General features: G+C 42.0%; 2 protein-coding genes across 2 annotated transcripts; both read right to left on the reverse strand.

Annotated features, from left to right (window-relative positions):
• Positions 1-383: 383 nt before the first annotated feature.
• LOC117883387 lies at positions 384-4,199 on the reverse strand. The gene is made up of 2 exons (XM_034782654.1): positions 3,565-4,199; positions 384-2,195 (listed from the first exon to the last, which is right to left on the reverse strand). The coding sequence occupies exon 2, from the start codon at positions 1,230-1,232 to the stop codon at positions 516-518; it is 717 nt and encodes a 238-aa protein (XP_034638545.1). The 5' UTR covers positions 1,233-2,195; positions 3,565-4,199; the 3' UTR covers positions 384-515.
• Positions 4,200-9,446: 5,247 nt separating this feature from the next.
• On the reverse strand, positions 9,447-20,711 carry ITM2A (integral membrane protein 2A). Its single transcript, XM_034781204.1, has 6 exons — positions 20,549-20,711; positions 17,022-17,153; positions 16,546-16,734; positions 14,812-14,922; positions 12,916-13,066; positions 9,447-9,634 (listed from the first exon to the last, which is right to left on the reverse strand). The coding sequence occupies exons 1-6, from the start codon at positions 20,630-20,632 to the stop codon at positions 9,546-9,548; spliced, it is 756 nt and encodes a 251-aa protein (XP_034637095.1). The 5' UTR covers positions 20,633-20,711; the 3' UTR covers positions 9,447-9,545.
• Positions 20,712-26,399: the final 5,688 nt, after the last annotated feature.

The raw sequence follows: 26,399 nt of genomic DNA on the forward strand, positions 1-26,399 counted from the left end.
TTCTACAGGCAGCCTGAATGTGGTGTAGGTAGCTGTGAATGGCCTCAAAAACAGACTTAACTTTTAGCCTACCAATAGACTCCATCGCATCACAATCTTCCCGAAAGTTTCTCTCGAATAATGCTTCATTACAATTATGAATCAAAGAAACTCGCCGGCATCTTTCTTGTTTATCCAATTCCTTTTCGAAGTCGTCATCTTCTGAAGAATTGATGCTTGAATTATCTCCATTTTCCCGTGATTGTTGAAGACGTCTCAGGGATAGACACTCGAACAAGTTCAGAGTGGAGACGGAAGTTTGAGAACAGCCTGCTATTTCTGAAGGATGTGAACTTTCCGAAACCGCAAATGCGATTATTGATGACTCCTTTTGTTGTATTTCATTTTCTTCAACCTCTTTCGCCGAGTTCAAACGTAGCAATAGATTTTGTTTTTCGAGTCATCGAGCAATATCAAGGAGCCCTTCCTTTGCCTTTGATATTTCCCTTGAGGTAAGAAGAATCCAATACTGTGGGTCAACAAACTCCAGCAAGGAAATGAATATTGTCAGAAAGTTTCTCTTCGTGTTTCTGCCTGGAGGATAGAATTCCTTCTGCAATTTGTCCACCATTTTCTTGTGAGAATTTTGACAGTTTTCGCCATTCCTTCATTAAAACTCCCTGGGTTACATCGACAGCTTGAAGATTCACAGCTGTTTGGTTTGGCTTTGCCAAGAGGTCTCGCATGTTCTTCACTTTGTCCCATTCAGCTTTTGTTAACTTGAATTCTCTTGTTCCAGCAGCAGCCACTTGTTCACAGTAAGATTGAAAAACGAGAAGCCGATCAATCATTGCAAACGTTGAACCCCAGCGAGTCACAGTATCCAATGATTGAGTTACCCCATGTAGATCAAGCAGAACAGTTTGAATACTTGGGGTTCGTAGTTTGACAACGTCTTGTCGAATTTTTGCCAGAAATTTCTTTGCATGTCCTTGGTTCAGTCCATCCCAGATTGCCAACTGAAGAGTGTGAATACCACACCTCATCAGTTGGACTTTTGAGTCGTCCTCAAGAAGCCATGTTGGAAGTATGAGGCTAGGGTCATTAACCCATTGTGCAGCAGCATCCATGTTGAGTTCAATTTCATCCGTTCCTTCATCAGGCAAAATAGCTTCAGTTCTGTCCACATCCCTGTTCTCAGAGGTAGAAATGGTTTCATTGTCCTCGCTGAAATTTTTGACGGCACACGTCATGTTTGCTGCATTGTCCACACAGATGCTCAGCACTTAAATTTCACTGATCCCAAATTTTTCTAAAATAGCTTTTACTTGACTTTTCATGTACGAAGAATTGTGACGCCCTTCAGTGTCGATTATGTCCAAGGTTTTTACCACAGCTTTATCTTTTCCTTTTTCGTAGTACTGAGCATTGATTGCAAGAAAATTTCTGTTTCCACGGATTGCCGCATCTATTTTCAGGTAGCACAATTTTTGCTCCAAAGCTTTCTTGAGCTCTTTGCGACCAGACGCAGCGGTGCTGACAACTAAATGATGAACCACATCATGTCCCGTTGAAACGCCAAGCTGCCGACCCATATCCCCTTGGAATTTTTTGGAATCCTTTGTTCTTTAGCCTGAAGGTAGTGAGAAGTGTTGAACTCAAGCAAACCATTTCCATCAGCCCTTCACGGAAAGTATTGGCATCCATGGTGACTGTAACCTTTGAGGACTTCAAATAGGAGTCAAGTTTTGTTTGCTCAATTTTGGGTTTCTTTTCAGATGAAGCTCCGCAAAAAATTTTTTCTCCAGGAGTTTTCAAAGAGCCAGATGAACGTCATTTAGCCGCATCAGCTTTCTGTTTTGCCTCATCTTCCTGGCCCTTTTTTGTAACCAGAGCCACATAGTTTTCAGGATGGTTACATTTTACATGCCACCAAACGTTGAAATGTTTCATGGAACTTGCTTCACTTCTCTTGAAGCTACATGGTTTGAGCTCGCCATTCACTTCCTTTTCCACCTTGCACGTTGCCGATTTCTTCTTTGCTTTTCCCAAAAGCCCAAATTTGGGCTTTTCAAATTCAAAAGTAAAGACGTCGTTGAGATCCTTTTCCGTAAATCGGCTATCAATCATGGGGGGCAGATTTGATTTTTTTGTTGAAGCTATGGCCAAATCTTCTTGTGCTGCTACCGCATCCAAATGTTTCTTGTTATGATCTTCTAAAAGCAATGAACAAAAGCATTACATTTTTTTTATAATATCACAAGCAGGTACATGTTAACCACTTAAGGTACTTCGAATTTATTTTGGAATTTCTGGACAAAAATGATCGCATTTTCTTTTTACACAAAATTATAATTAAAGTATATGTTAATATTTTAACATGTTTCTTTCAGTTTTAATGCAGTAAGAAGTATTTTTAATATACATAATTAATATACATTTTTATTTATAAATTGCAAGTTAGTTTTTCTTATGAAATTTTGCAGTAAAAATATTCAAAATATTTCAAGTTTTTAATATCTCAAAAATGCTTTAATATAGATATATCAATGAAATTTGGTATGTATCATAGCGTTAGTATGTGCTATCGCTGTTCTATAACATTAACTGTTGGGAAGTAACGAGGCTACATGTTACAAGGTTGAAAAATAAAATTGTTTAAACCCAGGCATTGTGAACTGGCGGGATTGGGCCAATTTTATTTAATATTTTTTAAATCTTCGACTATTTAACAGATATGACCCTGGAATATGATTTAATGCTAAAACATGCATTAAAATGGTACTCTTAATTTATTTTGTATAATTAACTGTTTCTAAGAAAACTGTTTAAAAATTTTAATCTGCTTAGATGCTTAGAATGATACAAACAATTTTACTTATTACTTATTTTTCAACTTTGGAACCATACATTTTGAACGTAATAGTAAATAATCAAAAATTAACAACTTATTAGGGAACATAATATTACCGCTCGTAGCCGGGGCTGTCAACAACAAGCCTTTCTTGAAATAAGAAATAAAAATGACTAACCACCAGTTCAGGACGCCTATGGTTTAAATAATTTTGGATAATATAATATGGTAGCACATACTAACGCTAAGACACAGACATAATTGCATTACTTTATATTAAAGCATTTGAGATATTAATCACAAAATTAACTTTTCATCACCTCCTTGAAAGGACTGTAGCTCCCTTAGGAAGAATTTTAGGACACGTGTTCACAGAAACGTTTTTTCTTAAAATGACCTAAGGATTCACCCCCAAAGTTGTGTTGGACATTTTCCAATCACTCTGGATATTTCACAAAAATCACTCCTAATTTATACAAAAATGTTTACTGTATATTTATATGCCTGCTGCATGCGACTTTTTCAGTCAATTTAAAATTACAAACAACGCTACCAAAAGACCGTTGAACAGATGACATATAAAATAAGTCCGCCAGAGTGATACGGGAGCATGTACAAATGAACAAATGTATCGGTAATGGGAGCCATGTGAGATATGAGCTTAAGTGGTTAATATTTCTTGCGATATCTTAATATATTAATAAACAAAAACATTATTTTTTGTAATATACCTGTTTGTGATATCTTATGTTGCGTCTTGCATCAAACTTTTCCGTAATCGCAGCACTCAGCGCATCTCGTTGATCAACCCTTACAAAAGAAGTATCAACACATACTAATCTAACTAATCTACACAAGTACATACTCGCCTAACCTTGGCACAAGGGTGGGAGCAGTCTGCGGTGTTGCCAGATGTCTGATAATTATCTGATTCTTTAATAAAACATCTCAAAAAAACTTTGTAATTTTGTATCTGTACATTAAATCTTGATTTCAGCCGAAGTGAGAATAACTGTGACATAGTACGTAAAGTGGTAAAGTAGATGTTAATACCAATTGTTATACAATCTGAAACTTTTTAGCACCGTTAGGACTTTCTTGCTAAATATCATTCCTTTTAGATTGGGGAAAAAAAAAACCAACCCTGGAGCAGTCAAGATTTTCTGTGCTCCGGCTCCGCTCCAGGCAAAAACCTGCAGCTCCACTGCTCCGGGCTCCTCTCCAAAGCTCTGCTTCAATCCAGGTTTCCCACTACCCATTGGGTATAGTCTCTCTCTCTCTCTTTGGCCCAGTGACTATTTTAAGTATTTCTCACAAAGTGCAACAGGAGAGTGCTCTAACCCACTGGTTCTCAAACAAGGGCCGCTGCTTGTTCAGGGAAAGCCCCTAGCGGGCTGGGCCGGTTTGTTTACCTGCCGCGTCTGCAGGTTCGGCCGATCGCAGCTCCCAGTGGCTGTAGTTAGCCGCTCCAGGCCAATGGGAGCTGCAGGAAGCAACGCGGGCTGAGGGATGTACTGGCCGTCACTTCCCGCAGCCCCCATTAGCCTGGAGCGGCAAACTGCAGCCACTGGGAGTTGCAATCAGCCAAACCTGCAGACGTGGCAGGTAAACAAACTGGCCCAGCCTGCCAGGGGCTTTCCCTGAACCAGCAGCAGCCCTAGTTTGAGAACCACTGCTCTAACCGCTTGAGTTGTTGGTAATAAGGATGCCACCTGCCCTCCTGTCTTTTTGGGGAGGAGGGGTCAAGGTGGGCTCTGAGTACACCTACCAGATCAGGCCCCACAGGGGAGGTTAGGGGGAATTCACAAACTAGGCATTCCTCCTAGGTGGCTTTGTACCTGCCCACCACCAGAAACTGAAGTGCCTAGGGGATTTTACCAATGGAAAATTAGAAGCTTAAGGTGCCTACAGGTTTAGCTAGCAGCTGAGTAGTGGTTTTTGTGAATGGCAGTGGCTTGATGCTGAATTGAGGCATCTCAAGGCGCAGTTAGGCATTAAATTCCCTTTGTGAATCTAGGCCTTCGAGGCTGATCTTCCCATTCTTATACCGGTCAATTAATACAAAATGGGCAAGAGTTGTCAAACATTAGGATAAGCTCCAGCCTCATTTTGAAGTGTACAGCTGAAATGTCAATTAATCCTGCAAAACAAAAAAGGGTTCGATAGTCCTCTGCAGCCAAGTTTCTGGATTATCAGCACCATCCGCTGCACTGCATGTGCTGCAAGCTGACAGCCCAAAACAAAGCAAAGAAGTCTGCCTAGATCTGTAGGTAGCTCCATTTGAAGCGTGAGGAAGCTTTAGTTGCCTGGGTATTTTGAGACACTCATCTGTTCTATTATTCTTGCAGTGCATTCTACGTTAGGTGACAAGTCTAATGGATTCAGTGCTAGCATTGTACAACAGCTGTGGGTTTCAGTGTTGCTTAAAGCCAAGTTGGAAAAATGTGGGTTATTGGAAATGTACTTAGAAATGTAGAGTAGTAGATTGCTGTTTTGCCAAGATCTTGATCAGAGAGCAAGATGAGACTTAAATGCTGCATAACCACTTGACTCGTATTAAACATTTTAAGTCCTTCCACACAAGCATGTCAAAACAAATTAAACAATCCAGCCTCTGAGATATTAGCCCCCCACCTCCTTACTCATGAGGAAAAAAATCCAGGGAAAGATGGAGTGGCTTCCCTTAACAAGTCTGGGCTAGGGACAAATAGAATCCCCTTCTTTTGACTCTATCCTACAAAGTCAGACTTCTTCCCCACTTCAGCAAAGTACAAGCTTGAAAGATGAGCATGACCTCTCTATTCAAAGCACTTTGAAGCATGTGCTTAAAACTTAGCATGCTTCCTTCTGTGCTTTACTGAATATTAGAGCCTGCAGAAGAGAGCTGAGTCTGTAGCATAGCCTCTGCTTACAGAGACAGTGATACACACACCTCAGCTCTGGGAGTGTCAATTTGGGCAAAGTCACAATACCCATTTTCACCACCCCCTGTGATAGGACCATTATCACTAGCTCCATGGAACCTGATGGGTAAGTCTGCACAACTCATAGCCTGTCCCTGCAGAAAGTTATCTCCCCCTCCTCCCCAGTATCTGTTTATCCCATTGCTTAAGCAGCAGTTAAATTCTGCTGATATATGGCTGCAACATGCATTCTTTAAAAAAAAAAAAAAAAAAGCACGCGTTCTGGAACCACCAATTGCTTCCCAGCTCTTCCGACAGAACACCCATTTACCTAGAATCATTTCCTGAATCACAGTTGTCTGCAGAATGGTAACCATTTTGTTTTCCAAACAAAGTGAAATGTAAGTGTTATAGATGTGTGCTACATTAACCTGTGTTGGTAAATTTTTTTCTAAAGAAGTCAACACCAGGATTGAGTGACAGGGACAGTAACTGCTTACAAAGCCACTATAAAGTGGCTCTTACCTATTTCCGTATAGCAGAGTGTCATACGTTGTGGCACATGTAACCTCATGTACAGTTTTGGGTTTTCTTAAACATGTGGTAAAAATTCAGGGATGTCATGCTGATCCTCATGCTCAAGTGCTAGCAAAATTTTCTATTTACAAGATAAAAATGAAATTCTGCAATAACGGTTAAGTGAGCTTTTTATTTTAGACACTTCAGTGCGTGCGCACACACCTCAATTCAAAGTGAAGCCACAAAGTCTACATGATTGTCATCAGTACTCATTTACAGTGATGTTAATTTCAGTAATATCTGCATTGTCTGGTTGGGGAGCGTGAAAGTTAATTACTGAATATTACTTTGTATGTCTCAATGTACCCACCAAAAATAAATAAATAAAAAAAAAAAACAGGAGTACTTGTGGCACCTTAGAGACTAACAAATTTATTAGAGCATAAGCTTTCGTGGGCTACAGCCCACTTCCTCGGATGCATCCCACGAAAGCTTATGCTCTAATAAACTTGTTAGTCTCTAAGGTGCCACAAGTACTCCTGTTCTTTTTGCGGATACAGACTAACACGGCTGCTCCTCTGAAAAAAATCAAAGTTATCTTTATTAATCCTGCTCTCAAAGAGCCTCGTGAAAGGATTTTTATGGTTTTAGTTGCACTGGCACTGTCAACTACAGCTCACAGTCCAAAAAGTTTTCTTTGCTACCAAATTGCAGGACACTCACAAAAAACACAACGTGAAGCCCTCTTCCCCTGCATCCTCCAAAAACAAAACAAAAACTAGCACCTTTAAGGGAAAAAGCAATTGGTAAAGAGCTGGAAACTTCCACACTGAGTTTAGGTACCCACTAGTACATTAGAGGAACAAGAATGATCAGGCAGATAAAGGAGCGTTTCCTTCATAAGGCTGCATCCATATTTACCATTTTTTTAGAAATATGCTACGACAGTACACTAAATCCACACACACCATCCCCATTCGTTATGGCATACCCAGCCACCATTTTAAGTGTCAATTAAGACCAACACCATAGTTCTAGAGAAACATTTATTATAAGGTTGCAGGAATAATACCAATATAAAGTCCCTTATTAAAACAGACTCAAGTTTTGAATCTGCAGCACTCTAACAACTCTTTACCAACTTTATACTGCAGTTCTCCACAAGGAACAATACTCTGGCTGCAGTAATAATGCTACTTGCTCATAAAAAGTTCTGATCTAAAAAGTTTGTTGTACAGGCCAAAGTTGTTAAATTTACAGCTACAGTCACATCCACAAGTGGGCCATATCAAGAGAGGTTTAATGAAACAAGCAGTTACAAGATAAACCAATTTATAACCAAAATACCGACACAAACTTTAGAGATTAAACAGCAACTAAATCTATGACAACTAAATACCACAAAAATGAAACAAAGTATAAAGAATTTAAATGTAAACTTAGGGAAGGTTCCAAATATACATACAAGTTCAATACAGTAATTGCACAAAATGAAAAAAGCAATGTTAGAGGTTTATAATCACTGAGGTTAGATTTTACATGCTTCACACCTGGGAGTTAAAACAAAACCTTTAACGATAAATGTTGAAAGGTTGTTTTTTTGTTTTTGTTTTTCAAACCAGAAAACTGAGTGCAGAGCAATTCTACAGAACTACACTAAATGTGCAAACCACAAAATTATTAATGCATTAAATTTAATCATTCTGTGAAAAAAACCAAAAGGTGTATAAGAATTGATTCCGGCTACTCTTGAGGGCATTCTGGGCCAAAAAATTAAAAACAAAACAGAACTGTGCACATCTTAAAATTCTGCAAATTTAGTCAAATAAATGTGGAGGCTCCAGAATGGCATTGGGGAGCACAGGGCACTGGCTGCACATAGGTGGGCGATCACTGTGCAGTTTCCCCCTCCTGGGGCACACACTCAGTGATGAGGCTGCAACCAACCCTGACACAGCGCAAGGACTGGGCCTGCTCGAGAAACACCCCAGAGCCCTGCCCCTCCATGCACCAGGTGCGGGCGGGCAGGCTCAGCAAGGCAGCATCCAAGCGTGGATGGAATCCAGCTGTGGGTTCAGAGGGTTCTGTGTGGGGCAATCTAAGTGCAGGCAGCTCAGTGGGGGAGCCAAGTGCGGGGGGGGGGGGGGGAGAAGAAGATCTGGAGGCACAGGGACTTGTTGGGGGGTTCTGGGTGCAACAGTAATGGGACTCTGCAGGGTGCTCAAGGTGAAGGTGGTTGGGGATCAGCAGAGGGGGTCCTAGTGTGGGGAGATAGAGCTCAGTGTGTGTGTGTGTGTGGGGGGGGGGGGGGGGCCGGTGGGGGGGGGGGGGGGGTCGGGGGGGGGGAAGCCAGGTGCAGCTGGTTGGGGCTTGGTAGGGTGGGGGATCCAGGTGGCCCAGGTGCAGCGGGAATGCGGCTCGTCGGGGGGGGGAGAGAGGATCTGGGTGTGAGGGGCCCTGAATGCACAGGGATGTATGGATGGGGAAGCAACTCCCTGTACAGTGATCGCTGCAGCTGAGGAATGATGGGTGCAGGAAAAGAGAGAGAGAGAGAGAGAGAGTGTGTGAGTGTGTGTGTGTGTGTCTGTGTGTGTGTGTGGGGGGGGGGTGGGGAGAGTTTGTATAGCTTCCTACAGCCAGGGGAGAAATCTGGGAGTGGGTCTGACCCAGCCCCAGATGCCGTGCAAGGGAAGAGGAAGTCCAATCCTCCCCAGCCCAGCCAGGACTAGCAGCTGAGCCTGGCGCAGGGTAGGAGCCATCAGCTGTGTCTTCCCCAGTCCTGCCTCACAGCGATTTACCTCTCTGCCGGCTGTCCTGAATTTACTGCTGAGAAGGGTCACATGGCCACTTTTGTGGCTTCCCTTTGTTTCCCCGTCAAAAAGTCATTTTTCTGCGGGGAAACACAAATCTGCAGGGACATAAATTCTATGCATGCACAGTGGTATAGAATTCCCCCAGGAGTAATTCTGACCAAGGAATCAATTAACATTTTTTTTCCCTGCCTTTCCCAGAAAAATTCTAAGTCAGACACATTCAATGGATAAGTTGATAACACATTTCTTCTAAAGGTCTCAAATTTCAGTTTTACATAAGACAACTAAAAATATTCTGTTATACCAAGGATCAAAGAAAGCTGAAATGGTGATTTTGTGTTTTGTAATACAAGCAATACACAGGAGATGCATAATAAGGCTTTTGATTATCACTGCACATTTTAATTTAGAAGTCAAACTGTAAAGCTCAGACTTTTTAATGAAGATGTGAAATAGTCACTTTCCATCCAGTGTCTTTCACTGTTGACAGATCTTTGTTTCAACCACAAAAGAATTTTCGAAGTGTCTGATTGTATGACAGTTCTCAGCTGAGCGCTTCTGGAGACCTGGGTGGAAGAAAAAGGTAAATTAGCAAGCTACAAGATTGTGTTCTTTACAGATAGCAAGAAGTATTTCTTAGGAGACAGCAGTTTATGACTAGCTTGGTCTGGCAATATACAATTACGTACTCAATAGTAGTGTAAGGTCATTCAGTTAGTTGTCACTATGGTTGTACACAAGCTTGTTTCTATTGATTAAATATAAAAAGCCCACTATTCTCAGAGCTGTGTTGACATTATGCTAGGGCTAAACAAACAGGTGTTAAATACCTCTTATGAATAAATGTATATTTCCTTCTGTTTCTAGTACCCTTTTAGCCCTTCAAACTGTAAGCTGCTGTCTCTAAACTAATTAAGGTCATGCCATAAGCCCCTCTACTAAACCATAGCCCTTCATAACTCTTGCAAGCTCCTGAGGAAAATTCTCCCTTTGGTTCCTCTTTCCCCTCCAGGGTTCAGAAAACTGAAGTGGCTGCAGAGAGGGTGTTGCGGAACGCAATCCTTTTTTGTTCAGCCAGATACACTTACACCAAAACATTGCAGAGATTACTCCTCTGGGGCCCAATCCTGGTCCCAGAGAAAAAAAATAGTACAACTTCCACTCACTGATAGGAATATGATCGTGCCCTTGATTGCCACTCTGTTAACAATGGATAAAATACATTGAAAACTTGACAGAACACTATCAGTACACGTCAGCAGCAGACCCCTACCATAGCAAAATTGATTCTCCCACGTGGTTTTAATGAAAAAAGATTAGACAGAAGGACAAGAGAAACACGACAATACTGTAATCAAAGCAATAGTTGATCAAATTCAGTCTCCCTAGTGGAGTGCTCTCAGTGATGTCAGATACCTCATGAAAGCTAAGAAGCTGACTATTAGGAACAGTTTTGTTTGGATAGTTTAACAGAACACGAGTTTCCAATGAAAGTCTCCTCCAGAGAACTAGCTGCTAACAGTCTGCTTATACTTTTATGATAAACTGACAAGAAAGTTGGTCTTCGCTTTGAATTTTAGCTTATTTTAAAATAGCTTTTATAGAAAGTTTATAAAAAGTCAGTGGGAAGTTTGTAACTGGGTATAAAACTACTCTGTATATGGAGTCTCAGTTAAAAAATTTACTAGAACAACAAAAACAAGCCACACACTATTGTCCTTCCTCCTCTGTTTCCCAAGCCCAAAGAACTTCCTGGGAAAACAACATGGTTTGAAGTGTCAACAAATGAGTGGCAAAAAAATCCAGGACATGAACTCCAAGAGTTGAGGACCTCTAACTAAAGGCACCGTGTCTTCAATCCCCAATCTCAGGCCTGGAAATCATTTGGGAAGTAACAGTTGAATGGAAGGTCTACTAAGTACATGATTCTTGTCTCTTCTCATTATTTCCTCTTCTCTTCCCCCAAAAGAAGTGTTTGCAAAATGAGAATATACCATTTGATTTTCATCAGTTTTAGTGTCCCTGGTTATATAGAGTATGGAAGCATTTACTGCATATCAATAACAAGACATTATCTTTTAGACTAGGATTTTCTATGGAGAGTTTTAGACCCAAGCAATTCTCTAAAACAGTACAATTACAAAACCCTAAAAAAAAAAAAAAAAATTGTAAGGGCAAACCAGCTTAATTACAGCAACATACTGTACCGCAGTAAAGTGGTTTTACTTATTTCCTGGAAAAGATTTACATGCAAGCAACTCATGTAAATGGCAGATTTGAACTCCTGAAGTCAATGCTAATGCATTAGCATGGCATGTCAGCAACACTAATGGAGGGTTAATATGCTAGAGCAAAAGAAAACTGATTATCTCGTATTTAGGCAAGTGCAGTCCACTATGCAAAGTCTTCAGTGCATCGACCACTCACTGGGACAGAGCATCCATCTGAACTAAAAAAGTGTGTGCCTACCAAGGGCATTAAAATTAACATCCTCCCCTGCACATTTGTAAGCTTCTCAGGGGGACTGAGAGATTCCCATTTCTGCATATAAAGCTTTCCTACTGCTGTCAGCAGAACAGAAGCAGAAACAAAACAACTGATCCTTCAAAGTTTTATTCTGCCAATAGCAACAATAAAGGAACACACAAAATCCCGGTGGATTTGGAGCAGGAAGAAGACAAAGATAAATGTTGAGACAAGGTGGAGTTGTACCAGTTACCTAACAGCAGCACATATTAGTAGGTTCCCTTGCTCCCTGGCCAGCCCAGGGATTGGTCCTACTCTGAGCAGGGGGTTGGACTAGATGACCTCCTGAGGTCCCTTCCAACCCTGATATTCTATGCTTCTATGAGAAGCACCTGCAAATTTAAGATACAAAGAGCGGCACCAACCGGCTGTGAAGGAATACCCTTTCAGATCACTTCAGACAGGAGGATCACTTTAAAATGGAGCAGGGAAAAAAAATCTCACACAGAGGAAGGGAAAATTGAACAACTTCCTCTAACCAACCCCCTACATATTAGGATGCAAAGGTTTAATTTCTAAAAGGGACTGACATAACTATACTGTGAACTACATAAAGTAATTCTAGTATTAAAAAACCCCTCGAGTGCTTTAAAGAGCTGTGATGACCAAAAAGCTCCCAGTATCATTAGGGCTTTGGCGGCATATTTGTGTATTCAAACCCACTTCAAACACTTAGATACCAAATTCATTCCTGAATAGATGGCAGTGCTCTAGTTTGGTTGCAATTGAATCTTGCATCAAAATGTTCAGGATTGAAAGCATGAAAGTCAATTGGTATCACGTGCAGATCTAAGCATCTTTATTTCAGATTTCCTTTTAAGATTCCCTCGAAGTATTCATTACTTGTGACAACAAGCATCTAAAATAGTTACATTCTGACAAATTGTACAATCTAACAAAAGAGAAATCCCCTATTATCTGAAGGCCAATTATCCAAACATTAGACTTAAATTTGGATGTCCCTCCCACCCCTGCAAACAAGACTGATACACAAGCTAGTTGCTCAAATTCCAAATACTCTATCACCTCAGGACCTCTGACTAAAACAAAAGAGTGAAAGTGAACTCATGTTCAGGTTGGTGTTTTGGGCATATCAATGAGCGTTTTGTAACCTGTAATAGACCATGTCTCGTTGGAGGAGAAAATCTTCAGACTCAAAAACTCTAAAGGGGAACAAAACTATATTAAAATAAAAATGTAGGTAAACGTAGCAATAGCCTGTTTAGTGGGGCATTAACACCTACCTGTTTCTGGAGTGAAGTTTTTACGTTTCCCCTCTTTATTGAGGTAGTATATTTCCTATACTGTAGGAAACACTCACCTGCTCTCTGATCTCTGCGCTGCAGTCTGAAGGTCTCTTTTCCTACACAAAGCTGGTAAATGAAGATGCCCAAATCAGACACATTATCTATCTCTTCTGTTACCACCATTTCTTCACGAACTAGATAAGTCTGAGGCAAGTAAGAACCAGTCTAAAAAAAAAAAAAAAAAAGGGAGTTAAATTCCTTCATTAATGTTCTGTTAAGAAATGTACTAATCTTCTGGATGGTCACATAACAAAGAATAAATAATTTTGACCACCACTGGATTTGAGTGTTAATTCTGTTCATTGGATTGTTAAACAAAAACAGGATTCATTTTTAACATTACCTACCCATCACTGAGGGTCACATTCAAATTGTTAATTTCTTGATGTGCTTGGGTTGTGAGAGTGCGTCTAGCTTCTAACTATAACTTTCCTAATATTAGTACCCCAACTAGCTTGAATTAAGTCTGACAGTCTAAGCAAATTGTTCAACCTCCCACCATTATTCAAAAGTGGTATTTCTGTATTTTCCTTATTTGAGGCAAACTATCTTCCTTATTTGAGGCAAATACCATGAATACACAAAAGAGTGCAGCTACTGCTTCCAAATATATTAATGACATGACAGATATAACTTCTCTGTAGACGCAGCAGCTTCACATGCCCACTACAGCATATGGTATCATAAGGAAAAGTACACCTCTACCCAGATATAACGCAACCTGATATAACACAAATTCGGATACAGCGCGGTAAAGCAGTGCTCCGGCGGATCAAAGCAAGTTCAATATAACGCGGTAAGATTTTTTGGCTCCCGAGGACAGCGTTATATTGGGGTAGAGGTGTAGTAATGTTCATGACCAGAAGAGCAGTGCGCAACATGCTAAAACATGATCCTCTTCCTTCAGTCCAGCTATTAGACACTATCATGCCTGCTCCTTTTCAAAACGCACATATACTACATAGGAAAGGATTATAAAGTCTGCTTCCATGGAGATATGGACACTTCCTAGCAAAAGTTATTACTGTTTCCAACACAAGTAACTAAACCTAGAAACCAGCAGCCTTTAAAGTTTGTCTCTCTGGTCCGAGGCGATAACTACAGTCTATTGATTTCAATGCTTTGTCATGACACATTTTTTTTTTTAGTTGGCAGAGAGCCTGAATAATATTAGAAGTTTTAAATAGTTTCAAAAGGCCATCTGATTTTCTTGGTTTTGGGGGGAAAAAAAAACCCAGAATTTAAGATCAAGTCAAGTAATTTAATAGCGGTTTCCTGTTTGGGTTAAAATGTTTATTTAAAAAAAATAAAGTTTAGGTTATTTGAAAGTTTAATGTCTTCATGAAGGTGAAAAATTATTATATTGCTATATTTAACAAGCTGATGTGTGGCTCAAATTGCAGAAGTCTACACTGGCTTTGAAAAAATATCTACATAAAAACACAGCCAGGGAAAGTTCACCCCGTTTTAAAATCTCATTTGGAGGCAGAAATCAGGTTTTTCTTACTTTAACTCTAAAAAAGCAGAGTCCCTTGAAAGCACCAATTTGTTTCAGAATTTAACAGTTACCACGCAACTAGTTTTGAGTTTGTATCATGAAATAAACTCACAACTGCACTTCTGTGAATGATTTGAGGTCAACAATTGGAAGAGCAAGTGAATTCAGTTCTTTTGTGAAAGTTTCTATTTAACCAACACAAACCATTCCAGTAACTTCCAATTTCAGACCTGTTTTCCAAATTCTGCTGCACGTTTCTCCATAGTGGCCAGAGCTGATGTTACTTGCAAGTTCTTAGCTTTCTTAAAGCTAGATACTTAGTATCTGAGAGCAGTTACCCTGAAAACTCAAGTTCTTTATCCATTCACTCCTTTATCTATACTATTCGAAGTAGTGAAGAAGTTGTACATACCGCCAGTTTTGCGAACAGGTCCATCAGATTCCTTGGTGGCATAACAATGGATGTGTTCAGAGGGATCACATAGCAATTACCCAGTTGTAAGTCAAGATAAGCAGTCAGAAGCTATTATGGAAAGAAGTTTAACAGCTGTTCTCAATAAATCAAGTGCTATCTTAATTTATGATGATTACAACTGACTTAGATTCTGTGAAACACAAAACTCATTAAGTATCTAGCAGGCCAAGATCAGTGCATATTAAAAACATCAAAACAGAATTAGTATTTTTTGACCAAGCAGTGATGGAACTAAAAATAAGTTTATTGTTGGTAATTTCAAAAAATGAAAAAGGATACAGCTCTACCTTGCATAAGAGAACCTCCTAACTCAAAGTGAAAGAGACCACGGGAGTATAAGCCTTAATACTTGAAGAGTCTTCCTACTAGGAAGGAGCATCTTATGACAGTTAATATCAGGGAGAGGACTTGGTATATTGAAGATGTTTTCTTGTAATTATAGGAGCCTAATTAAAATATGGCTCTAGTCAGAAATAGTACATCCATGTTCTGGCTTAGTTTTCTGGAAACGTACCCTTATTTGTCACTTTCCAGTTACATTATAATGCCTTTAGCTATAAGATACAGAACACTCATGGGGCAGTGTAGTTATTAATATAAATAGCTAGACTAGAGTATTTGTATGAACTATAATTTAGCATAATACTTGGCAGAACCTCACTAAAGTTACCATAAGCTGCCTAGTCTCTTCAACTGATGGCAAGATACTGACACCCCCCCCCCAAATCTATCTTTAACAACTGTAGATGCCAACGCTAAGTACTCAAAGCAATTTCCATTTATAGAAGTGATACATTTATACATAAACAATAGTGAGAGTTTCAGTACTGGTTAGAAGAGAAAAAATATGTATTAAGTCTTTAGAAAGTAGTAATTCCTTAGGCATTTCAGCATGATTTTTTTGCTCTCATTAAAAGGTTCAACAACAGTCCAGGTAGACTTCACTACACAGAAACCCCAGTTGTAGCCTTTTTCAGTCTCTCCCTTGACATATGACCATGAAAGACTCCCTCAAATCCAGAGAGAAGTGGCAAACTGTCTCATATTATCAGAAAGCCCATTTTTGGAAAAAGTGTTTGGCTTGAAAGCACTGTATTGGCCTGCTAAACCTAGTAGGTCATGAAAATCTTTAAAACACCCACATCATGCTGATGATCCTTCTCCTTACCTCCCCAACCCCAACATGATTTTAGCAGCCAAAAGCTGCTAACTTCATGGGATTAAAGAGGGGGAGAGATTTTACTCTCCTGTCCCAATTCAGGTTCAAAACTCTCCTTTCCCCAGTTCAAATTGCACAATTCATTCCCAGGAGCTACAAAATCTATCATGGGCAACATTGTCAAATCACACAGCAACTGACAGATCCATTTAACAGAATGAACCTGTTTCATTTACTTTATGGTTGAAAAGACTTCCAGTTTTAAGAGAGAGCAGTGTAGCTAGAGTTTACATCTAGACTAGTAAACTTTGTTAACACCAAGGGACAGATTATCAACAGACATTTCATTACTAGAAGTGTGAGATGCAGAATTGTTGGTGCCACACTGAAAGGATATAGTCTCAAAAACAAAGTCACATAAAGCTGACATTTAAAGCTATCATCCAGAGGACACATCAGTAGTAAAAGCCATCCGTTTTCTAAAAGCATTAAAATGCCCGTTTTAAACTCACCCTGTCAAAATCATGAACAATAGCTGCTGGGTCACTATCCGAGAACTTCGGAACTGGAACATCAATGATTGCTATGTTATCATCTTCCCGAATATCAGCTTCTTCTGCAATGGGCAGGAAGTACGGTTCTAGAGCACGATCCTGATTTTCATTTTCAAAGTAACACATTTCCCCACGGTACACCTTATGCTAAAAATAAAAAGTCAGCTGTTATTTTTTGGTGTTGATTTTATTTTTAAATTTTAATCTAACACTAAATCAGAAATTTAGTGTAGTTCTTTTCTACCCAAGCTTCAAGTGTCAAGGCCTGTCACTCATTTCAGTTATTAAGCCTGAATTTTTATCAATACCGTGACAGAAATCCTGTAATAAACGTACTGTTTACAATTAGTTAATATTTTGATTTTTGGGTTGTCAAAATATTAAAGTTAACAAAACCAAACATTTATTCTGAACAAAACAAATATTCATATTACCTTAGGCATGAAGTACTTGTAGATGCAGGCTCCACCAACCACAACCCCTGCTAAGATGAATGCAAGACCCAAAAGGGTCAATAAACATCTTCCAGATGAATTTTCATTTCCATGTGTTGCAATTTCTGGATCCTTTATAGAAAAAGGAATGAGAGATTTGACACAATTTAGTTGCCTGGAATTTACAGTCATCGTTATTCTGCTACCTGTTTAAGTGCTCAAGTTTGACTTGTGATCCACATGGGGTGTCACTATGGGCATGGCTACACTTGCAGAGATGTCTCTTGGGAAAAAGAAGCTGTATCTGAGAAAGGTTTTCCTGGTATGATGCCATGGCAACTTAAGACCAACCTTTTAAAAAACACGTGCAATGAAAGTGTTTAGTGTAAAAATATAGCTAATAGCAGAAATTTCAAAAATCCTTTGGAATTCCAGAATTGGGCAAAAATGGCATGTCCTCTGAAGTTACACTATTCCACTTCAGAATATTCAAAATAAATAATTGCTCACAGTAGACTCAAAGTATTTGGGGGGTGGGGGACAAAAAAAATTTCTACTAACCTTAAGAGTAGCCATTTTCTAACTCAATTTGAAAAATATGCAAAATTTCATTGTTATGTCTTACATTCAAGATACAGCAGATTTAATGAGCTTGAGGCCACCTCTCAACTGTCTATTTATCAGGTGTATAACTAACTACCCTTCTTCAAATATCTTAACTGAAGAAACTCCAGCAAGTTTCAAAAACTTTTAAAGCAGCAAACAAGATCATTTTTATTTCATCAAAGCTTTTTTAAAGCTTGTTTTTTTGTTTAATACAATGACCTCCTTAGTAAGTTATTCCTGACAGGAGAGAGTGCATCAAAGCAAAGCCCACCAGATGCTAAGTAAATATCTCAGTGTCATCCTATTACCCCCAGTCCCATGCCAGTTTCTGTGGTTTTACAATAACCTTTTCCAATTCTTTAAGTGATCTTCTCCCTCTGTTGCTGTGTAAAAGGCCCATACAACCAGGAGGTGGGCACTATACACAGTGTTGCCAAATGCACAACAAATGGGGAAAATATTTTTATTCAGAGAAGTAACAGTAGATGTTACTTCTAAGAAATGGAAGCAAACGTCTCAGATAAGTGTTATCTTAAACTGTGTGTCCCTTAGCTATGTTTGCCAACTGCACACACACCCAACAGCATATGCTGAGCAAATGGAGCATCAAAACATCAAAAAACATCTATAGGTTGGATTTCCCATGACAGGTTAGTGCAGGAAGAGATTACTATTGACTTAGATTCCAAGTTCTTTGGGATACGGACCATCTATTGTTTTTGCCTAGTGCTTAGCACAGTGGGACCCTAATTCATGATTAGGACCCCTAGGCACTACTGGAATACAAATAAATAAGCACATTAAAAGGGCCTTTTGTAAGAATATTACTGAATTCCTTTTTTAAAAGGGATATCCATGTTTTGCTGAGCACAAACTTGAAAATTCACATACGGAAGAAACTAGCTCTTAAGTAATCAGTTTTAACACAATTCTGTCCATGTCAGATGCTGGTTTATTGGACATTCTGCTTGCATACTACTGGTGTAACAAGTAATGCTTCAGCAAAATGGCCACTAGTAGTAGGTTGAAAAAGATCATTTAAAAATTATTACATTTTATATGTAGTGAGAATTTGTTTCACCATACAGACATTTAGATAGTGGCACAAAATAAAACATCTTTTAAAGAAAGCTTAAATTTATTGAGGTCAGTTTAATTTTGTACCTGCCTATCTTGATCATGATACTGTACTGATACTATTCATATATACCATTAAATAGTTCCCCATCCTTTCACGTGATTACTTAACTCACATGTTAATACTACTGAATACTGTGGTTCTAATTGTTAAGGTACCCTAAGCAATCTAGATGGGTGCTTATTTCAATTTATAATACTACAAAAACAAAAAACAAAAGAACAATTATGTTGGTTTGTGCTGACTATACACAAGTCATGAGACATTTGCTGTTTGCTTATTTATCTTAGAAGGAGATTCTGTGTGTGAACTCTGACATCTGAGTTAAAATGTTTTCGGTACAAGTATTTTCTGGTATTCTCTTAAAATGTGTTGTTTCAGCAAACATTTGTGCCAGCAAACTTGTTTGCTTTCTACTATTATAGCAAATGCAAAAAGGAAATGAACATAAATAAAAGTGAATTCTGTTTGGCTAAGTGGATTTGCATGGTATTCACGCACCTCTAAGACCATCTGCTACATTACCCCAGAATTGGAGTGAGGAGTTTGTCTATATTTGTATGTAGTTTAGTTTGATAGAATATTTTGAAAGGCAGAATACAGTCAACACGAAGTAGGTCAGATCACAAGCTATAACCCTATACAGTTTACAACAATTCCATCTTTCCTAATAATTGGCAACAATGCTTGCATAATAGCAGTGGCAGTTGCATATTCAGACAGAACCAATTTTGAGTGACAAAAAGGCTCTGACCAGCAACATGATTTAGGTAAAATATACAAAACTGCTTGAGCTAGCTGGCTCAGTCCTCCCAGAATACTTACTTTGCTAACTTCACTATGAATGCTTATGCAAGAGTGCCACGTTTAAAACAGAGATTAGAGTTTGAAAACAACACTCCAGTCAGCTCGTTAATTACAGTGTAATCATTCCCCAGCAGGAGAACACACTGTTTACTGGGAGCGTGGAGAGGTTTTAAAGCTAACTTCGGGGCTGGCAGAGGACGGAACAGGACGTACTTCTAGATGTTGAGGATTCATGGCTCAAGAAGGGTGGCACAGAGCATAAAGCAGGACATGGGCGATTGCATTGCCATAGAAGTCACCCCCCGCCCCCGTTAGCTCCCCAGCCCGGAGCTGCGGCGCTCGCTGCGCAGCGGGGCTTTCATTGGTTAAGCGGAGCTCGCCGCACACTGGCTAGCTCGGGTCCCTGCGAGGGGCCCAGCAATCTGTGACGCCATCCAAACAGAAAGTGGGTTAAAGGAAGGGAAATGGCTGTGGGGAGGCCAGAGCGGAGAGGCCCTGCACTCCCCGGCCGGCCTCCATTAGAGACAGGAACAATAACACTGCCCCACCCGACACACACAAAATGGATCCCTCCCTTCCTCCTTTTCGCTCCCCGTCCGCTTCCCCGAGCGGGCGCAAGAGCGGCCCGGGCAGGACAAGGGCTCCGCGGCGGCAGCTCACCGGGCAAGCCACTGAGCCCCGGCCCCGCTGTGGGCCTGGGGGGAAGGTGACCAGGCACCTCCCCCGTGTAGGGACTGGAAGAGGCCCCTCTTCCCCCTAGCGCGGCAGGGCGCTGACCCCCTCACCCGGCAGGGGGAGTCGAGAGGGAGCCCCCGCCCTAGGGGGCGCCCTCAACGTCCGCCATTTTAGCCCCTAGCTGGGGGCGCTATATCCGCCCCCAGCCAGCAGACCTTATGAGAAGATGGCGGCGGCCCGGTACCCCTCGTCGCTCCCCGGCAGCGGAGGGGGCTCGCTCCCCGCAGAGCCCGTCCCGCACCTTGTCAGCCACCAGTGCCTCGGCTGCATCCTTCTTGGGCTCGTCCTTCTGGGCGAAGGGAGAACTGAAGGCGATTTTCACCATGGTGCTGCCTGCTCCGAGCTGCGCAGCGTCCGATCGCAAATCACCCTGCCGCTGCCGAGCTGCTGACTAGAGCCCGCCCCGGCCAGGGGGAGGAGCCAGCGCGCGCGCGCCCCGTCGCTATACTCCGTGCGCGCGAGCGGCCCGGCGCGTCCAGTGAGTCAAACCGCGAGCTCGTAGCGCTGAGGCGAGCCGAGCAGGGGGCGCCCCCTGCAGGCCGGGCGCGTCACAATACTGCCGCCTGCCGTGCCGTGGGCTACCTTGCGAGGCCGAGCGGGACTAGCCCCGGCTGCCTCATGGGCTCCAGACTCCACAGTCCAGTTAAAACAGCGCCAACCCCCGCGTCCTGCCCGGGCTGCTGACACCGACGGGGCTACCCCAGCGCGGGCAGCCAGACACCCACCTGTTTGGCTCAGTTATAGGGCGGGGTTCCGCTTGTTTGCACGTCTCAGGCTGGACAGGCCCAGGACACTGTCAGCTGCTGCTCTCAACCAGGGCCTAAGCGCTGCCCTGCCACCTTCCTCTTTGGGGAAGGGGATCCCCCTTGGGGAAGGCCTTTGGGCCCTAAGAATGACAGCCCCACACGGCCACCCCCTTTGCCCCTGTGCGCTGCCAACCCCACCCCCAGGAAATTAATAACAAAGAAAACCTTACTCCAAGCAGAGTTTTGACCCCAAAAGGGAGATGGGCCTGAGACTCCATGAAATCCACTAGGGACTTTGTCACCATTGATTTTACTTGGATGGGTGGTTGTGGGAAACCCTCAGCTAGGTAGGTAGGCATACTAATAGTTAGTTAGATAACACCACCATATGATCGTGTTTTTAACAGTTTAACAAAACAGAATTTCGGCTCTTCCCCTGCCTGTCTTGAGGAGTGCATATTGATCTGAGCCTTCCACCTGCCCTACAACCCACTTGCAAGGTCCCCAGTGTCCTGTCCAAGCAACTTTCCTCCCATGCAGGAATGTTTTACAAACATTTTCATTGGTATTAAGTATCATTTACTTACATAGTGCCATAATTGTGTGTGGCACTTTACAGGCAAATATGAAGACAAGGTTCCGGTCCTGACAAGACAACAGGAGGAAGACATCATTCATTAGGAGTGATACTGCTCTTTGGAATAGTATTGTTAGGTCCCTACCAAATTGATGGTCTGTTTTAGTCAATTTCACAGCCAGAGGATTTTAAAATTGGTCAATTTCATGGTGCAACCATGGGGGGTCTGGACCCAAAAGGAGGTCATGAGGGGTTGCAAAGCTGTTATGGGGGGAATGGCATGATTTCTACCCTCATTTCTGCACTGCCTTCAGAGCCCAGCTCCGCTGCCTGCAGGAAGGGAAGGTACCAGAGGTAGATCTGCTCTCCCCCCAAGAGCAGGGGAAGAGGAAATCCCGTCCCTCCCCAGCCTGGGGGACTAGCAGCTGGAGCCTGGTAACAGTAGGAGCCCCTGGCTGGGGCACCCCTAGCCCTGTCCCTTTCTCTCACCTCCAATAGCTACATTTCATGGCGGAAGTCTGATTTCACAGTCTGTGACATGTTTTTCAGGGCCGTGAATTTGGTAGGGCCCTAAGTATTGTATGTTAGTATATATATATAGGTAGTATATACACACACATATAATAAGTTACTAGGACATAGACATATAGGTATCACATCACTCACCAATGAAAAGCAGACACCTCTGGCATGGGTGGGTGGCAACCAGAAGGGCACCATGCTGCACAACAATGTAGAGAAGGGGGCAAATTTTGATTAAATATATCTGTGACACCCCTTCTCATGAAGGGATCTTTAATGGCCGCACAGAGCAGACAAGACTTCAGTGTTCAATTCCTCATGCAAAAGACCCTCACAGCGCAAACCACATGGAACTCCTCTACTTTAGATTGATGAAGGTCTGAGTCAATCCTGCTGGAATTTGACCCTACGGTCCAGCAAGGAGTCTAGGTATTTCAAATCAAACATTTAGATCACTGAGCCATCCTAGCAAGTTAATCATAATTAAACAGAACTAATTACTATGCAAATATTGCAATCATTAATGCCTACAAATTAGTGTAAACAAAATGAACGGTGCATTCCAACAGTCAGACATATTCCTCTCTTTCTACAAATGGCTGTATCACTTATTTCCATTCAAGGTCCTGGGCATAATGCTGCTTCATTTTATATCTATAGGAATTTTGCCTTTGACTTCAAGAGAGGATGATCAAATCCTTTATATCTGTTTAACCTGTCTGGGTCTGCTAAGCGTGCCCATCACAAAATGCAGTCTTTCCTCATTTTCACCAAGTAACTAGTTAAGGATTTATTTCTCATTCTTAGCTTTAGCATGTCAGGAATGGATTCAGCCATGTTCCTCTCAACCTTCATAAAAAACACAGCTCCAAAATCATTAGATAAATCTTGTTACAGAAAGGTACCACAGCCATGTTCATTTTCCTTTTGCAGCAATTGTATGACCTGCACAAAGCCACACTCTCATGTACTTTACTTTTAATCTGGAATTTTATATTTTATATGAATAATTTGCATAACCTTTCTCTAGTACAATTTCTTTATGTTTAGTATTTCTTACCCAAATTGGCTTTATCTATCTCTCCTTCAGCATCTATTGTCTTTGTCTGAGAGAGAAAATACTCTTATATTTCTTGATAAGACAGCAGAATTCCAAAATGATAAAACTAAGAGAGACGAGCAATTTATCTGGACTTTTATTTGCATGTCTCAACTTGATCACTCTCTAAATTCCATGTTCTTCATAACTTGAGATGGGTGCACCTCAAGAAGCTCAGTGCTCAGGTAAGCATCTAAAAGTATAAAGGCCTTCTTGAAATTTATCCAAACTTCTTGCAAAACTAAGGTGGAAATCTCACAAACTTCCTTGTGAGATTTTATTTGGCATTTCTACTTCTAGTCTATGCCTGAAACCAAATGTAAAGAAATCATTTATCTCAACATTTCAGAACTTCCACAAAGTTTAATTTCTAAAAATGGGCAATGTTCAGCTATATCACTTATTTTATGCAACCATTTCACCCGTCTTTCATCTTGACACACACCTCGTAATCTCTCTCTGCTCAGCCACCAAATCCTACTCCAATCTGAAGCTATGTGTAAACCAATTAATCTGATCAAATTTTGTAAAGCACTTGCAACGGACAATAGCACTAGGGCAGTCAAACCCATGTTGAGGAACATGTACATTAGGGCAGGGGTTCTCAACCTTTTTCTTTCTGAGGCCCCCCCAAACATGATATAAAAACTCCATGGCCCTCCTGTGCCACAATAACTGGTTTCCTGCATATAAAATCCAGGACCAGCGCTAAGGGGTAGCAAGCAGGGCAATTGTCCAGGGCCTCAGGGGGCACTGTGAAGCTAAGTTGCTCAGGCTTCTGCTTCAGCCCCAGGTGACAGGGCTCAGGGCCCCAGGCTTCAACCCCATGCAGTGGGACTTCGGCTTTCTGCCCTGGGCCCCAGCAAGTCTAACCCTAGTCCTGCTTGGTGGACCCCCTGAAATCTGCTTGCAGCCCCCCAGGGGGCCCTGGATCACTGGTTGAGAACCACAGCATTAGGAAATTCAATCCTTTGGTGACCTTAAAGCCATAGGTGCCAACTTTCCCCAGCGCTGGTGGGTGCTCGCGCCTCCCCGCCCCTGCCTCCACACTGACTCCACCCTTTCCCTGCCCCGCCCCCATTCCAACCCCTTCCCCAAAGTCTCCGCCCCAACTTCACCCTCTCTCTGCCCCTATTGGACTCCTTCCCCAAATGCCTGCCCTGGCCCCGCCTCTTCCCCGAGCGTGCCGTGTCCCCCCTCCTTCCCCCCTCCCAGCGCTTGCCGCGCGAAACAGCTGTTTTGCGGCACAAGCGGTTGGAGCTAGGGGGAAAAAGCAGGCATGTGGCACGCTCAGGGGAGGAGGCGGAGGTGAGCTGGGGCAGGGAGCATTTTTCCCTGTGGGTGCTCCAACCCGAAGCACCCACGGAGTCGGTGCCTGTGCTTAAAGCCCTACTTTAACTACTGTATCAATTAATATTGGGGATCTGACTTTAATGTGAAAGATCTCCAAAGCTACCTCTTAGCATTTTGACTACAAAACTGTTGTTGAATCAGATAATTCCACTGGGCATTGGTTCCACTTTCCTTCAGACTGTCCCAGTTTGTTGGCTCTAATCCAACCCTGGAGTCAACAAAATCCCACGATAACTAGACCAGTTTTTACTTCACTAGGAGGGTGATGAAGCACTGGAATGGGTTACCTAGGGAGATTGTGGAATCTCCATCCTTAGAGGTTTTTAAGGCCCGGCTTGACAAAGCTCTGGCTGGGATGATTTAATTGGGGTTGGTCCTGCTTTGAGCAGGGGATTGGACTAGATGATCTCCTGAGGTCTCTTCCAACCCTAATCTTCTATGGTTCTATCATCTGTTTATTTCAAACTCCAGATTATCTTGGGTTTTCTTTCAACCAAATCTCTTATTTCTAGTTTTACTGGTATTTACTCTGAGATCATCTTTATCCCCTTGAAATACAAGAGAATCTAAATTAGCCCTTTAATCCAACTGATGTTTGTGATGTTAGAGTAGCATTGCAATATAAAATACATAAAACTGATTTTATTTTGCATTGTAGGCGAGTAGCATTACTGCTTTTCTGACTCATTTCTGACCCACAGTGGGATGAGTACTGAGTCTCTTAAGATGATTGTAAAGATTGTCATTATCTAAGTTAAAGCATGGTTTTTTTAAAAAAGTTGAATGTGGTTTGGCCCATCCTCTCTGGTCAGCCTAAACTGTGTTAAAACTGTTTTAAGGTGAAGGGGTTTTTACACTATTTTTAGAAACTGTTTAGGACACATGCCTTAAATCTCACTCTTACTTATTCTAACCCCTTGCCTCAGTTTCCCCATCTATAAAATGAAGACATTTTCTTACCTTACGGAGATAGTATTATGCACCATTTGTTAATGTTTGTAAAATATTGAGATTTTAAGTAGATGCTATATAAATACATAATCTTGATTAATTTTTATTTTTATAGTTCAAACAAAACACTAGTGAGTAGTGGGATACTCACATGCTTAATATTGTGTGTGTATCTAAATGCTTTGCTGGACTGGGGCCTCATTGGATATTTAGGTCTCAAACTGCTTATTCAATCAGTATGGAATTGGCATCCATAGGCACCGACTTTGTGGGTGCTCCGGGGCTGGAGCACCCACAGGGAAAAATTTGTGGGTGCTCTGCACCCACAGGCAGCCAAGCTCCCCACACCCTCTCCTCACCTCCTCCTCCCCCCTCTCCATCCTGAGCGCACCACATCCCCACTCCTCCCCCTCCCTCCCAGCGCTTCCCCTGCTGCCAAACAGCTGTTTGGTGGCACTTAGGACTTTCTAGGAGGGAGGAGGAGGAGCAGGGATGCAGCCAATTTGGGGGAGGAGGTGGGGCAGGGGCGGGGACTTGGGGGAAGGGGTGGAATGGGGCTGGGAGGTGGCAGGGCGGCTGGGGTGGGAAAAGGCAGGGCAGGGACTTCGGGGAAGGGGGGGGAATGGGGGGGGGGGGAGGGCGGGGCGGGGGGGGGGCCGTGGGAGCGGGGGGTCAAGCACTCACGGGGCAGAGGGAAAGTCGGCACCTGTGTTGGCATCCATAATGCACATTACACATGCAGCGGCTAATATTTCTTATAGATCTATACAGTGCCCAATACAATGGGAGCTCAATCCAGCTCTAGGTGCTTCCTCAAAACAAATAATGAATAATAATAACAATT

The sequence above is a fragment of the Trachemys scripta genome, chromosome 9 (genome assembly GCF_013100865.1).
Source record: "Trachemys scripta elegans isolate TJP31775 chromosome 9, CAS_Tse_1.0, whole genome shotgun sequence".
NCBI classification, from domain to species: domain Eukaryota; kingdom Metazoa; phylum Chordata; order Testudines; family Emydidae; genus Trachemys; species Trachemys scripta.

Excerpts from the sequence above, each read along its gene's own strand:
- LOC117883387 (XM_034782654.1), bottom strand. The coding sequence starts at position 1,232 with ATGACGTGTGCCGTCAAAAATTTCAGCGAGGACAATGAAACCATTTCT.
- ITM2A (XM_034781204.1), bottom strand. The coding sequence starts at position 20,632 with ATGGTGAAAATCGCCTTCAGTTCTCCCTTCGCCCAGAAGGACGAGCCC. Across the intron at positions 14,923-16,545 it reads TTGTTCATGATTTTGACAGG|CTTCTGACTGCTTATCTTGA; the intron begins GTGAGTTTAAAA and ends TTTCCATAATAG. Across the intron at positions 9,635-12,915 it reads GCGCAGAGATCAGAGAGCAG|GTCTCCAGAAGCGCTCAGCT; the intron begins GTGAGTGTTTCC and ends TCTTCCACCCAG.